This window comes from Dendrobates tinctorius, unplaced genomic scaffold, assembly GCF_039654945.1.
Source record: "Dendrobates tinctorius isolate UK_male_01 unplaced genomic scaffold, ASM3965494v1 ptg000011l, whole genome shotgun sequence".
Lineage (NCBI taxonomy): Eukaryota > Metazoa > Chordata > Amphibia > Anura > Dendrobatidae > Dendrobates > Dendrobates tinctorius.
Window position 1 is genome coordinate 40899918 of NW_027361679.1, and position 13506 is coordinate 40913423.

A 13506-nucleotide genomic window follows, 5' to 3' on the forward strand; every position below is an offset into this window, starting at 1 on the left:
ACATGCATGCTACATACATACTACATATATACTACATACATACTACATACATACTGCATGCTACATACATACTACATACATACTACATACATACTACATGCATGCTACATACATACTGCATGCTACATACATACCACATACATACTACATATATACTACATGCATGCTACATACATACTACATGCTACATACATACCACATATATACTACATACATACTACATATATACTGCATGCTACATACATACTACATATATACTACATGCATGCTACATACATACTACATATATACTACATGCATGCTACATACATACTACATATATACTACATGCATGCTACATACATACTACATGCTACATGCATGCTACATACATACTACATACATACTACATGCTACATACATACCACATATATACTACATACATACAATACATTCATACAATACATACATAGACATACAGTACATATAACATAGAGTAACATACTTACCAATACTTGTCACATTGTTCCCCGAAGCCATTGTCGTCTACGGAATAAATATTAACATAACAAACCACAAAAATACTCACCCACGATCCGAAGCAGTCCACGAGTGTGTCCCACGACGATCTTGGGTAGAGAACTGCAGCATCAGATGATGCTGCCGTTCTCTACGGGCTGCAGGAATCCAATGACGGAAGGTAGGTATCCTTCCGCACTGTATTCCTCCGCCACTTAAAAAAAAAAGTCCCTAGTCTCACTTTATGCCATTGCTGTGTGGGAAATTCCCACACAGCAATGGCATAAAGTGAGACTAGGGACTTTTTTTTTTTAAGTGGCGGAGGAATACAGTGCGGAAGGATACCTACCTTCCGTCATTGGATTCCTGCAGCCCGTAGAGAACGGCAGCATCATCTGATGCTGCAGTTCTCTACCCAAGATCGTCGTGGGACACACTCGTGGACTGCTTCGGATCGTGGGTGAGTATTTTTGTGGTTTGTTATGTTAATATTTATTCCGTAGACGACAATGGCTTCGGGGAACAATGTGACAAGTATTGGTAAGTATGTTACTCTATGTTATATGTACTGTATGTCTATGTATGTATTGTATGAATGTATTGTATGTATGTAGTATATATGTGGTATGTATGTAGCATGTAGTATGTATGTAGTATGTATGTAGCATGCATGTAGCATGTAGTATGTATGTAGCATGCATGTAGTATATATGTAGTATGTATGTAGCATGCATGTAGTATATATGTAGTATGTATGTAGCATGCATGTAGTATATATGTAGTATGTATGTAGCATGCAGTATATATGTAGTATGTATGTAGTATATATGTGGTATGTATGTAGCATGTAGTATGTATGTAGCATGCATGTAGTATATATGTAGTATGTATGTGGTATGTATGTAGCATGCAGTATGTATGTAGCATGCATGTAGTATGTATGTAGTATGTATGTAGTATGTATGTAGCATGCAGTATATATGTAGTATGTATGTAGTATGTATGTGGTATGTATGTAGCATGTAGTATGTATGTAGCATGCATGTAGTATATATGTAGTATGTATGTGGTATGTATGTAGCATGCAGTATGTATGTAGCATGCATGTAGTATGTATGTAGTATGTATGTAGTATGTATGTAGTATATATGTAGCATGCATGTAGCATGTATGTAGCATGTATGTAGTATGTATGTAGCATGTATGTAGTATGTATGTAGCATGTAGTATGTATGTAGCATGCATGTAGTATGTATGTAGTATTTTTTTTTTTTTTTTTTAACATTTAACACATTAGCCGGATGATGGGACTACTACTGTCCCATCATTGGCTAATGTGTCAATCACTGTCATGGTAGCAGGCATCGCCCGATGGGACTTGTAGTCCCATCGGACGATGCTTGCACAGCCCCCCGGCAGGCCGGCACAGCCCCCCGGCAGGCCGGCACAGCCCCCCGGCAGGCCGGCACAGCCCCCCGGAGCCTGCACAGACCACCGGCAGGCCGGCACAGCCCCCCGGCAGGCCGGCACAGCCCCCCGGAGCCTGCACAGACCCCCTGGCAGGCCGGCACAGCCCCCCGAAAGGCCCGTACAGACCACAGAGAGGCTGTACAAGGGCAGGAAAGGGTTTTTCTTATTCCGATACCGGAAGTCCCATAGACTTGAATGGGACTTCCGGTATCGGAATCGGCGATACCGATACTTTTTTTAAAGATCGGCCGATACCATCCGATACGATACTTTGAAGTATCGGACGGTATCGCTCAACTCTACTCATAGCGGCATAGAAATTTTGAGCAAGCACCGACCATCCTAGTGCAACCTGACTGCCAGGCCTAAAAACAGAATTGTGTAATTTTTACTATTTTAGTGTTCTGCTGTTCCTGATTACTTACCCATCAAGTGTAAGAGAAGACAATGAACACTGTGACTCTTTGGGACTGTACCACTTATGCCTTGTATGGTGTAAAGTGACTGTAGTCACAAAGATCCCTGTGCCTGTATGTAAGGGCTCGCTCACATGAGCGTATGCATTGGGCAAGTGCTATCGCATGGCACTTGAACCAATGATATTTTATAGGGCAGTGCTGAACAGCATTTTTTTTAAACTGACTTGGTATGAGAAAAAATTTGCATCATGCTACAATTTTCAATGCAAATCGGATAGCACGCACCCATTCAAGTCTATGGGTGCTTGGAAAACACTGGACAGCAGTCGGATGATATCTGCCTGCTGTCTGATTTCTGACGACGCACACAATGGAGAAGATAGAGAAATTTTGCTCTCCTTCTCCTCACCTGTATTACGATTGTCTCATCCGAGAGAATCGTATCACACTAAGCTGACACGCTGATTAAACCTGGATCGAAGTATGATTGGAGTGTCATTATCCTAATCGATCCAAGGAGAGAATCTACGCACGTGTGACCCTGGCCTAAGAAAAAAATTCTTGCAGTTTGCACCACAAGTGACTACGACCTTGAGCTGTGGTAGGAACACCTTACATAATTACAGTAGTAAATTTTCTACTGGCTAGGTAGATCCCAATTTCTGAAGGATGAGCTCTGGAGCTTTCTGCCTCTTTTTACAAATGATATAGTGTGTAATACAGCAAATAGAGTGTAAATGAAAAAAGTGGATTTGCTGAACCCGGTCTTCACCCTCTCCCTATTCTCGGCTACTCACCGATTCCTCCTCCTTGCTCAGCTGTTTTGCACATGAGAGGAAATCTTCATACTTTGAATATGGGATGACAGGCTCCGGCAGCTCTCGCAGGTACAGCTTCAGAAGGGAGGCCACTGTGTGGACATCTGTGTTACTGTAGATAACAGACAACAAGGACGTGGTTAATACAGAAACATCAGTCTGACAATCCACAGCATAGTGTCTGAGATGTGCCATAGTTTAATACGTGAAAAAAACAATCTTTTTCATTTCCTCCCTGTCTGCTTTTACCTTCATGTCAAATGAAATAAACCCGCACATTAGCCATTTCTCGATAAGCGAGTGCCTACTGTCAGAAGTTACGGTACTGGATCAGCAATACAGAAAAGGCGGCCTAGAAAGCAGAACAATGCATCCTAATCAGGTGTAGTGTTATATATCATGCCTGAAAATATAAAGTGTTCATTATCCATTAGTAATAGTCTGTTGGCAGAGGGGAAGTAATTACAGTATATCACAAAAGTGAGTACACCCCTCACATTTTTGTAAATATGTCATTGTATCTTTTCATGGGACAACACTGAAGATCTGACACATTGATTCAGTGTAAAGTACACAGTGTACAGCTTGTATAAAAGTGTAAATTTGGTGTGCCATCTAAATAACTCAACACATAGCCATTAATGTCTAAACCACTGGCAACAAAAGTGAGTACACCCCTAAGTGAAAATAGCAAAATTGTGTCCAATTAGCCATTTTCCCAGATAGGTGTCATGTGTCTCTTTAATGTTACAAGGTCTCAAGTGTGAATGGGGAGCAGGTGTGTTATATTTTGTGTTAACGCTCTCACACTCTCTCATACTGGTCACTGGAAATTCAACATGGCACCTCATCGCAAAGAACTCTGTGAAGATTTGAAAAAAAGTTGTTGTACATAAAGATGGCCTAGGCTATAAAATGATTGCCAACACCCTCAAAATTGATCTGCAGCACGATGGCCAAGATCATATAACGGTTTAACAAGATAGGTCCCTCTCAGAACTGGCCTCGCCATGGTCGACCAATGAAGTGGAGTGCACGCGATCAGCATCATATCCAGAGTTTCTCTTTTGAAATTAGAGGTATGAGTGCTGACAGCACTGCTGCAGAAGTTAAAGAGGTGGGGGGATATGCCTATCAGTGCTAAAAAAAACCAAAAACAGTTTGCTGAAGACAAGAAGACTAAGAAAATGTCTTACTTTAGCCATGTCTTGTGGTCTGATGAGACCAAGATAAACTTATTTGGTTTAGATGTTGGCAAGTGTGTGTGGCAGCAACCAGGTGAAGAGTACAAAGACAAGTGTGCCTTGCCTACAGTCAAGCATGGTGATGAGAGTGTGATGGTTTGTGGCTGCATGAGTGCTGCTGGCTATGGGGAGCTATAGTTCATTGCGGGAACCATGAATCCCAACATGTACTGTGACATACTGAAGCAAAGCATGATCCTCTCCCTTCAGAAACTGAGCTGCAGGGCAGTATTCCAACATGATAATAACCCCAAACACATCTCCAAGATGACCACTGCCTTGCTAAAGAAACTGAGCTGGACTGGCCAAGTTTATTTCCAGATCTAAACCCTAATGAGCATCTGTGGGGCATCTTCAAATGGAAGGTAGAGGAGCGAAAGTTCTCCAACATCCACAACCTCCATGATGTTGTCATGGAGGAAGGAGTAAAGAGGATTCCAGTGGCAACCTGTGAAGCTCTAGCAAACACAATGCCGAAAAGAGTTAAGACAATGCTTCAAAATAATGGTGACCACACAAAATATTGACACTTTGGGCACAATTTGACCATTTTTCCCTAAGGATATACTCACTTTTGTGGCAAGAGGTTTAGACATTAATAGCTGTGCGTTGAATTATTTAGAGATCACACCAAATTTACACTGTTATAGAAACTTTGCACTAACTAATTTACGTTATATCAAAGTGTCATATCTTCTGTGCTGTCGCATGAAAAAATATAATAAAATATTTCCAAAAATGTGAGCGGTGTACTCAGTTTTGTAATATACTGTCTATTATTATTGTAGAAAATGTCATGTCAGAGAAGAACTCAATGAACTGTATGTGGTCTAATTGGATGATTGCTGTAGTTTCTTCACTGCATAACATAACCTTCGGCATAGATATAGAGAGGGCAGACATTGCAGATCATCCAGCTATGGAATCATAAAATTTTCTGCAAGCATTACAAAAATAGGCATCAGTTCTATAGTTTTATTTGTTGATTGAAGGAAACTTGGTTCAGTTTTTGTATTGGATCCAGACAGACGTGCAACCTGAAGTTCCTTGGCCATAATGCCAAATCTGTAATATATATTTTTTCCTATGTGACAGACTGCCTTTAGTTGCCTTAAGAGAACAAGGCCTGGTTACAACTTCTACCTCTGTGCTACCAATATTTACGCAACTGGAGGCAGGATTTTCGGGTTACACACTGAATGGCATCAAATTAAGCTTCTGATCCAAGAGATTCATACTGCTTCTACACACCAACGTCTTTCAGTGTTTATTCTGAATCTACACTGCTACATATAGAGATAACATGGTACTTGAACAAGCAAACGGCTCTGGAAAATGAGAGTCGTGTTTGGTGGACCTGCTCTGGAAGCTGCTGATGGTGGATGCTGAAATGGTGATTTTGCAAAACTAAGCCCCCGTTACACAATGCGATATCGCTAGCAATATCGCTGTAAAGTCACCGATTTTGTGACGTTGCAGTGATATTGCTAGCAATATCGCTGCATGTGATACTTACCTCCGACCGGCTCCCCCGCTGGTTATCGCTGATCGCGCGAGAAGGTCCTGGATCATTTCTCGTCGGCCACTTCCTGCTGTGCTTCCTGTGGCGCCAACGAGCAGCACGTGGACGCGGGCGGGAGGACGTCAGAATCGCCGCGTCTGACAGGTAAGTAGCGACTCCCGACCTCAGCGATGTCGCTGGTGAGATCTGCCAGTGTGGCAGCTCACTAGCGACCACTTAGCGATGCACCAGCAATCCATATCGTTGTCGGGATCGCTGGGGCATCACTATGTGTAACGGTACCCTAACAGGACAAGAGCTGATACTGAGCTGTGGAGGTGAACAGCTGAATGCCTTATTGAAATAAATGAGCTGGATAGAGGTGACTGGGATGTTAGGAGTTAACTCCACTCCTATAATGTAACTACTGTGCACAACTGACCAGGCTTTGGTTCCCTACCGCCTTGGAAACTAACTGTACGCTATGTAAGATAATAGCTCTTCCTGTAGTAGAATGAGAACAGATAGAAAAAGCAAGTCAGCTGCAAGCTAGCTTATAGTCATGACCTCTAACTAAAGCAATTTTGTAACATAAGAACATGAGAATATCCCTTTAATACTAAAGAATATACTAGATAGCAAATCATATGCATTAGAAAGTCATTCTGCACTATCTGATAAGTATACAGTTTACAATTAGCTTCTCTAGAAATGAATGAAATGCTCAATATCACAGGAGGCAGCAGAATCCATCAGTTATGGCCAAATCTGCAGTATAACTTATGTGGCCACTTGATTCCAGCAGGTAAAACAAACATTCCATAATTATTCTTTTTTTCCATTTTAACAGTGGCTCAGGGGTTAACACTGAGGCTTTGCAGCGCTGGGATTCTGGGTTCAAATCCCACCAAAGACAATATCTGCAAGAAGTTTGTATGTTCTCCCAAGTGTACATGGGTTTCCTCCTGAACTCATATTGACAGGGAATTTAGATTATGAGCACCAATGGAAACAGTAAAGACGTTCTCTATAAAGCGCTGCGAAACATGATGCTGCTATAAAAGTAAATAAAAGGTTTTTATTAAGTTTTCCAGGTAATACAAAATATAAATAAAAACCTAGTACAACAGACATTATGCAAAAGAGCACTGTATATACAGTATATATATATTTATATATTTTGCTACATATATATATTCTGATATATACCGTATATATATATATATATATACTGCTCAAAAAAAATAAAGGGAACACTAAACAATACAATATATTGCTTAGTGTTCCCTTTATTTTTTTTGAGCAGTATATATTCTTATATATAGTACAATGCATGTGAATTGTATTGCAAATTATTCCATATAAATAGATTATGTAGCAGCCCAAAGCTGTGCTATTTTTGGAAATGTGGTCTATATGCAGGGCCGGACTGGGACTAAAATTTAGCCCTGGCATTTGAAGTTACACAGGGCCACAAGTCACATGGTGACTATATAATATCTTTGTACAGTTGTAGGTTACAAGCAGTGAGAGGAGATTAACACGACTATATAACATGTAGTCACAGCTGTGCCCAGTATTTCAGCTCAGTCTTATTTATTGCTTTTAGTTGCAGTACTCCTCCCAAAGCTCTGTCCCCTTTTGTACGCACGGTGACAGAATTCCTGGCAGAAAGCTGCCCCTATCATACCTCCCAACTTTTGAGGAAGGGTAAGAGGGACAAAGACTGCGGCGCGCCGCTGCAAATTTTGGGCCACGCCCGGCCACACCCATTCCGCAACTAGTCACACCCATGTCCACGCCTAATTGCACCCATTTAGCACTGCTGATCACACTGACTTGTACTGAGAGCACAGTGGCTGGCATTATGGGCACACTGACTGGCACTAACGAAGAGAGAAAACAGAGAGAGAGAGAGAAAAAAGAAAAAAGAGAAAGAAAGAGGGGAAAAAAGAAAGAAAGAACAGAGACAGTGAAAGAACAGAGAGAGAGAAAGAAAGAGGGGAAAGAAAGAACAGAGAGAGACAGAGAAAGAATAGAGAGAGAAAGAAGCAAAGAAAATAAAGAAAGAACAGAAAGAAAGAAAGAAAGAAAGAAAGAAAGAGAGGAAAGAAAAAGAAAGAAAGAGGGGAAAGAAAGAACAGAGAGAGAGAAAGAAAAAAGAAAGATTAGAGAGAGAAAGAACAGAGAGAGAGAGAAAGAAAATGAGGGAAAGACAGAACAGAGAATGAGAAAGAACAGAGAAAGAAAAAGAGAGAAAGAAATAAAGAAAGATTCTATAAAGATACCATAGCAGCCCGGCTCCCATTGTAGTGCCCACCTGAGCCTCCCGGTGCAGGACATATCATGATCCGCTCACATGGCCGACATCCCCGATTCCAAGGCGATCCTGCTGTCTGCGCTGTCGGAGGAGGACACGGTGATGGATCTGAAGCATTCCTGGTTCTGTTACAATCTCCTCAAGAAATTATCTCATTTCCGGTCAGCTTCCAGCACATCACTTCAGGTGAAACATCATGTGTGTGTTTTAAAATGCTCCTCGGGGCTCCGCCGTGTACTCCTGTGTCCGTGGGAAAAGCCCGCTTTGTATGCTTCGTACACACTTGGCTCCGCTCCGTACATCCCGTACACATATGGCTCCGCTCCGTATACCCCAAACACACGCGGCTGCGCTCCGTACACCAAGTACACGCGGCTCTGTTCCGTACACCTCGTACACACACGGCTCCGCTCCGTACACCTCGTAGACACACGGCTCCGCTCCGTACACCTCGTACACACACGGCTCCGCTCCGTACACCTCGTACACACACGGCTCCGCTCCGTACACCTCGTACACACACGGCTCCGCTCCGTACACCTCATACACACACGACTTCGCTCAGTACACCCCATACACATACAGCCCTGCTACATCTACCCTGTAAACCCCTCCTGACCCCACACATACTTATCTCATCCAGCACCATGACAACAGCCAACAGCACAGCAGAGTCTTGCAGACACCAAAAGGCAAGGCTGTGCGCACAGGACCTGTGATGAGGTCACAGGAGGGGCGGAGTCAGGGGTCACATGATCAGGGGTCTGGACAAAGGCTCCTGATCATGTGACCCCCTGACTCCTCCCCTCCTGTGACCTCATCACAGGTCCTGCGACCAGAGAAGGCAAGCGACACTGTGAGTGGCTGCGGGGGCGGGGGGTCTCATGCTACGGCGAGGATGGGGTGCGTGGGGGAGGCGTGGTGGCTTATCTCCCTGCAGTGCGGGAGGAACTTGGAAACTATCACCGCCGTGCCCACAGAGGGCCGGCGGCAGGAGCCACAGTGGCCGCAGCCGCTGGCAAGCGGCCAGATGATCGGGCGCTGCCGCCCGCGGCCCACATGACAGCGGCCCAGCGGGAAAATGCCCGGTTGGTTATATTGCCAATCCGGGCCTGTCTATATGTATAATAAGAGTCAGGAGTGAGGAGACCTGCCTAGTGAATTGTAACTGTATTCTGCAGTGTATGTCATTTTGAGAAAGGTAGAGCAATTTCCATCAGTTTTCCTTACTCAGACTTCTTATAAATCTTCCTAGGGTGTTGCTTTTAAATCAAGCAAACAGTGAAATGTGAAGCACAACGAACTACCTTTCACTACCACTAGATGGCAGAATATCATAGCACATTTTTATCATAAAGAAAAGCACAAGAAAGTCAAAAATGTTATCTTTCTTAAAATAGATTTTATATCCATTCCTAACTAAATGATGTGTTGTCTTCTTCTCATTAGTAGTTCAGCTGCACAGACATATATACTGGACCAAATGCCTAAATCTAATGTTACGGGATCATTCACTAATACCATTCCAAAATATGTATTCATTAAAACATTGAAGAATACCTGTAAAACTGAGAATACTTTATTTTATGGTTTCTTTTGCAATATGAGCATAGTACATATAATTCTACCAGCCTTTTTATATTTGCTGTAGTTTCACTAGTATTATCTTATCTGTAAGTAGATAAGATTCCTGCTTTTACAGCTGTTCCCCTCTGGGTGGCGCTATTATCACACAAGATTGACAGCGATATGAAAACTATGGGATGGTCTGAGCTGATTATTTAGGCTTCAGCCCTTGCCCTCTACCAGACTACATAAACGTCAATTACTTTGCCACAACGGGTCACAGTGAAGGCACAATTAGACCACTAAGATGCTTTATTGGAGGAACATGTATGAATTTGGGATTCAAGTGACAGCATAAAGTAAAGAATGTTCCAGAGTTCCACACATAGTGTATTTGGTATTATCACAGTGATTAAATTCTTGATGAAATTACATGTTCCTTTACACAGTATGCCCTGAAAATCAATATTTTCTTATACTATGCGCCTATATTGCCAATAACCCCATCACAACTCTTAAACAAATACTCAGAAAGCCATACTGTTGTAATGGGGAGCAGCAGCCATCTTCCTAAATGGGTTATTCCCAAAATCAGAAGTTAATTCCTATTGGATAGGAGCAAACTGGCTTATTGCCGAGAGGTACAACTTCTGAGAACCCTGAGAACAGGGCTCTGCAGTCCTGTCTTAAATGGAGCGAGGTGTGCACACTCAACCTCCGTTACATTTATTGTTTATGGGAATAATGGAATAGCAAATGCTGTACTCAGCTTTGAAAATTAATGGAGCAGAGGTAAAGCATGGGCACTAGGGTGTTTCATTTTTCCGAAGTTATGATTTTCATATGACTTTGCTTGAATCCTTGGTCTAAGTCATCTAAAAGATCCATGTAAAAATTTTTAGCAAAATCGATTAATATTTAGGCGTTGCACACTTTGATCACTTTTATCTGAAAGTACTAAAATTCATGAAAATGTATCATCGACATCACACTTGTCATGATCCAGGTTGGATATGACAGAGATAAATGCACAAGTAACCTTTTTTTTCCTTTGGCTGTGTTTAGTTTAGTTTCCCCCCCAGTGCCTATTAGGGTCATTGCACTGTGGTGGTTTCAGTTCCAGTTTCCCCCCAGTGGCCATTAGGGTCACTGCACTTGGGTTACTTTAGTTTTGTGCGCGTAATTATAAAACAGGTGTGATTGCTCTATAAAAGAGTGTCAGGTGTGGTAATCACTGTTGATGATAGTCCTCAGTTACAAGCAAGCCTGGGTGAAGGATGGAGCGGAAGGAGAGTCCCGGGCAGCTCAGTGAGAGTCCTGGAGTGGCAGCTATGGTGTCTGCGAGGAGGGCTGGCATGGCTTGGTGGAGTTGCAGCTATGGTGTCAGCAAGGAGTTCTTGCATGGCTTGGTGGAGTGGCAGCTATGGTGTAGAGCTGCACTCATGATGCTGGACTCGGTTGCTGGAAAGCTGGACTCAAGATGCTGGACTCTTGCTGGAAAGCTGGACTCATATGCTGGACTCTGTTTTCTGGACAGCTGCACGCAGGTGGTGGACTCTGTTTTCTCCAAGGCTGCACTATGGTGTTGGATCCGGTCGGAGGAAAAGATGCACGCAGGTGGTGGGTTCTGTTGCTGGGAGCATAAGCAACAGAGCAAAGTTAAGAGCTGTTTCCCTGTTTTGTCTCTTTTCCTTATGTGTGTTTTAGTGCAGTGGTGGGATTAGATTCCGCACCATCCACTTCAATAGTGAGGGTTTAGGTGCAGGGCGAGTCAGGGTTTTTAGGTTGCTGATCGTCGCCCGGTGCGGAACCGGCCTAGGGAACGTTAGGAGTGCAGAGACACTGACACTGGACAGTGCAGGAGGTCTCCACTTCCCCCGTTCCCTATCGCAGGGTCCACCGTTGTAAATGTTTCCCTATCCCCTGTGTCTTGTTGTATTAGTTACCGGCATGCGGGCCATGTCACACTGGACAATTGCACATGCCGTGTCCTGTTGTATTAGTTACCGGCCTGCTGGCCGTGTCACACAGGACGGGGCACGTGACAACACTAATGTGTATGTTGTGTTTCTATTATGTTTTGCAGGTAGTTAAACTGAAAATGAGTACTAGAAAGGTAATTTGGATTGTTATGGCAAGGATGCAGGAAAGCTTTTCTAGTGATGATTCTTCCATGAAGGCCATATTTGTGCAGATGTCTCTGAACAGCAGAACAATTTACTACAACTCCAGAGTCTGCTAAATCTTTCTGAAGGTCTTTTGCAGTCAAGCGGGATTTCTGATTTGCCTCTCTAGAAATCCTAAGAGCAGCTCTCACTGAAATGTTGCTTGGTCTTCCAGACTTTACGTTGACCTCCACTTTTCTTGGCAACTAACATTTCTTAGTTACATTTCAATCTGAGGAAAGGGCAACTTGATAATGCTTTGCTATCTTTGTATAGCCTTCTTCCGCTTTGTTGGCCTCCACCATTTTCATTATCAGAGTGCTAGGCAGCTGCTAAGAAGAACCTATGGCTGCTGCTTTTTGGCACAAGGTTAGAGGAGGCTGGGTTCTTATAAAGCTGGGAAATTTGCATCACTAGGCCTTTCCTAATGATGATAGTGAACAAGCCATAGCCCTAACAGGCTAATTAAGGTCTTAAAACTTGGGCAAAGTTTTCTGAGCACACAAATCTCCAAGGGTGCCCAAACTCTAGCATTGCAATTTAAAATTAAAAAAAAAAAAGACAGTATTTTTTTTCCGGACTAAAATACAAAGGAAAAGCGTCATCTTTAACTTTAGGCCTTTTAGAGATAATTTCATCTTCAACTTGCTTAACTGCTCACAATAACAGTAACTTTGACCAGGGGTGCCCAAACTTTTGCATGCCACTGTATATTTTTATTGTTTTTTTTCATGCAAATCTTAAACTATAGCAACTTTACATAGGCCAGAAAAATGACAATATATCACACTATCCCCTTATTGACACTTTTTATGCCACACTTGGACATGACACAAATTTTGCTGTGGATTTTGCAGCACGTTTTACCTCTTACAAAATGTGACTTTTTAGACAAATTTCTGTAACGACTCAGCATGACAAAGATCATACTGCATATAGAAAATCCACAGCCTTCCCCACAGTCTGCACAAATGTCTCCTGCCACCTAGAAAAGGGGTTTCCTAATACCTGGGTTACTAGCCTTATGATGTACTTGGGGGGGACTTCAGTGCAGACAATCTGAATATGGCCTCGGTGTCGAATAATCAATATTTCCCCTTTCTTTTCTTTCCTAAAACAGATTCATACTCTTGTTCCCATTTAGCAGCTTTTATTATCCTCTCCATATCTTTTCAATTTTCTTTTTTTTGAACAAGGATGCAGGAAATAGAAAAAAAAAATGGATTTTTAAAGGTGCTATAAAAAGCAGAAGTTACACAGAAGTCCTTGTACACAAAGGGGGATTGCATTAGAGTCAGTGTGCCTCCGGCAGAATTAGGGGTGAAAATAAAGAACGTGTGAAAATGGTGGACTACCTCAACAATGTCTTGAAAGATGGCAGTCATCCAAGAGAAGATTACAAAGCGCTATTACAACTATCACTTCTATATCTTGGAGGTTGGGGTGAAAACGATTTCGAATTTCGGGTGCCAGGGGCTCTGACTGAAGCAAGGTGGATGGCAAAG

The 13506-nt window shown here is 42.6% G+C and overlaps 1 protein-coding gene across 9 annotated transcripts in view; it reads right to left on the reverse strand.

The window, feature by feature from the left end:
- Positions 1–13506, reverse strand: part of ARHGAP24 (Rho GTPase activating protein 24) — a 1321765-nt gene that overhangs the window by 14729 nt on the left and 1293530 nt on the right. For all 9 annotated transcript variants that reach the window (XM_073541594.1, XM_073541605.1, XM_073541586.1 and 6 more), the window contains one exon: positions 3185–3317. In XM_073541594.1, the coding sequence (XP_073397695.1) occupies positions 3185–3317 (133 nt within the window). The remainder of the gene's footprint in view (positions 1–3184; positions 3318–13506) is intronic.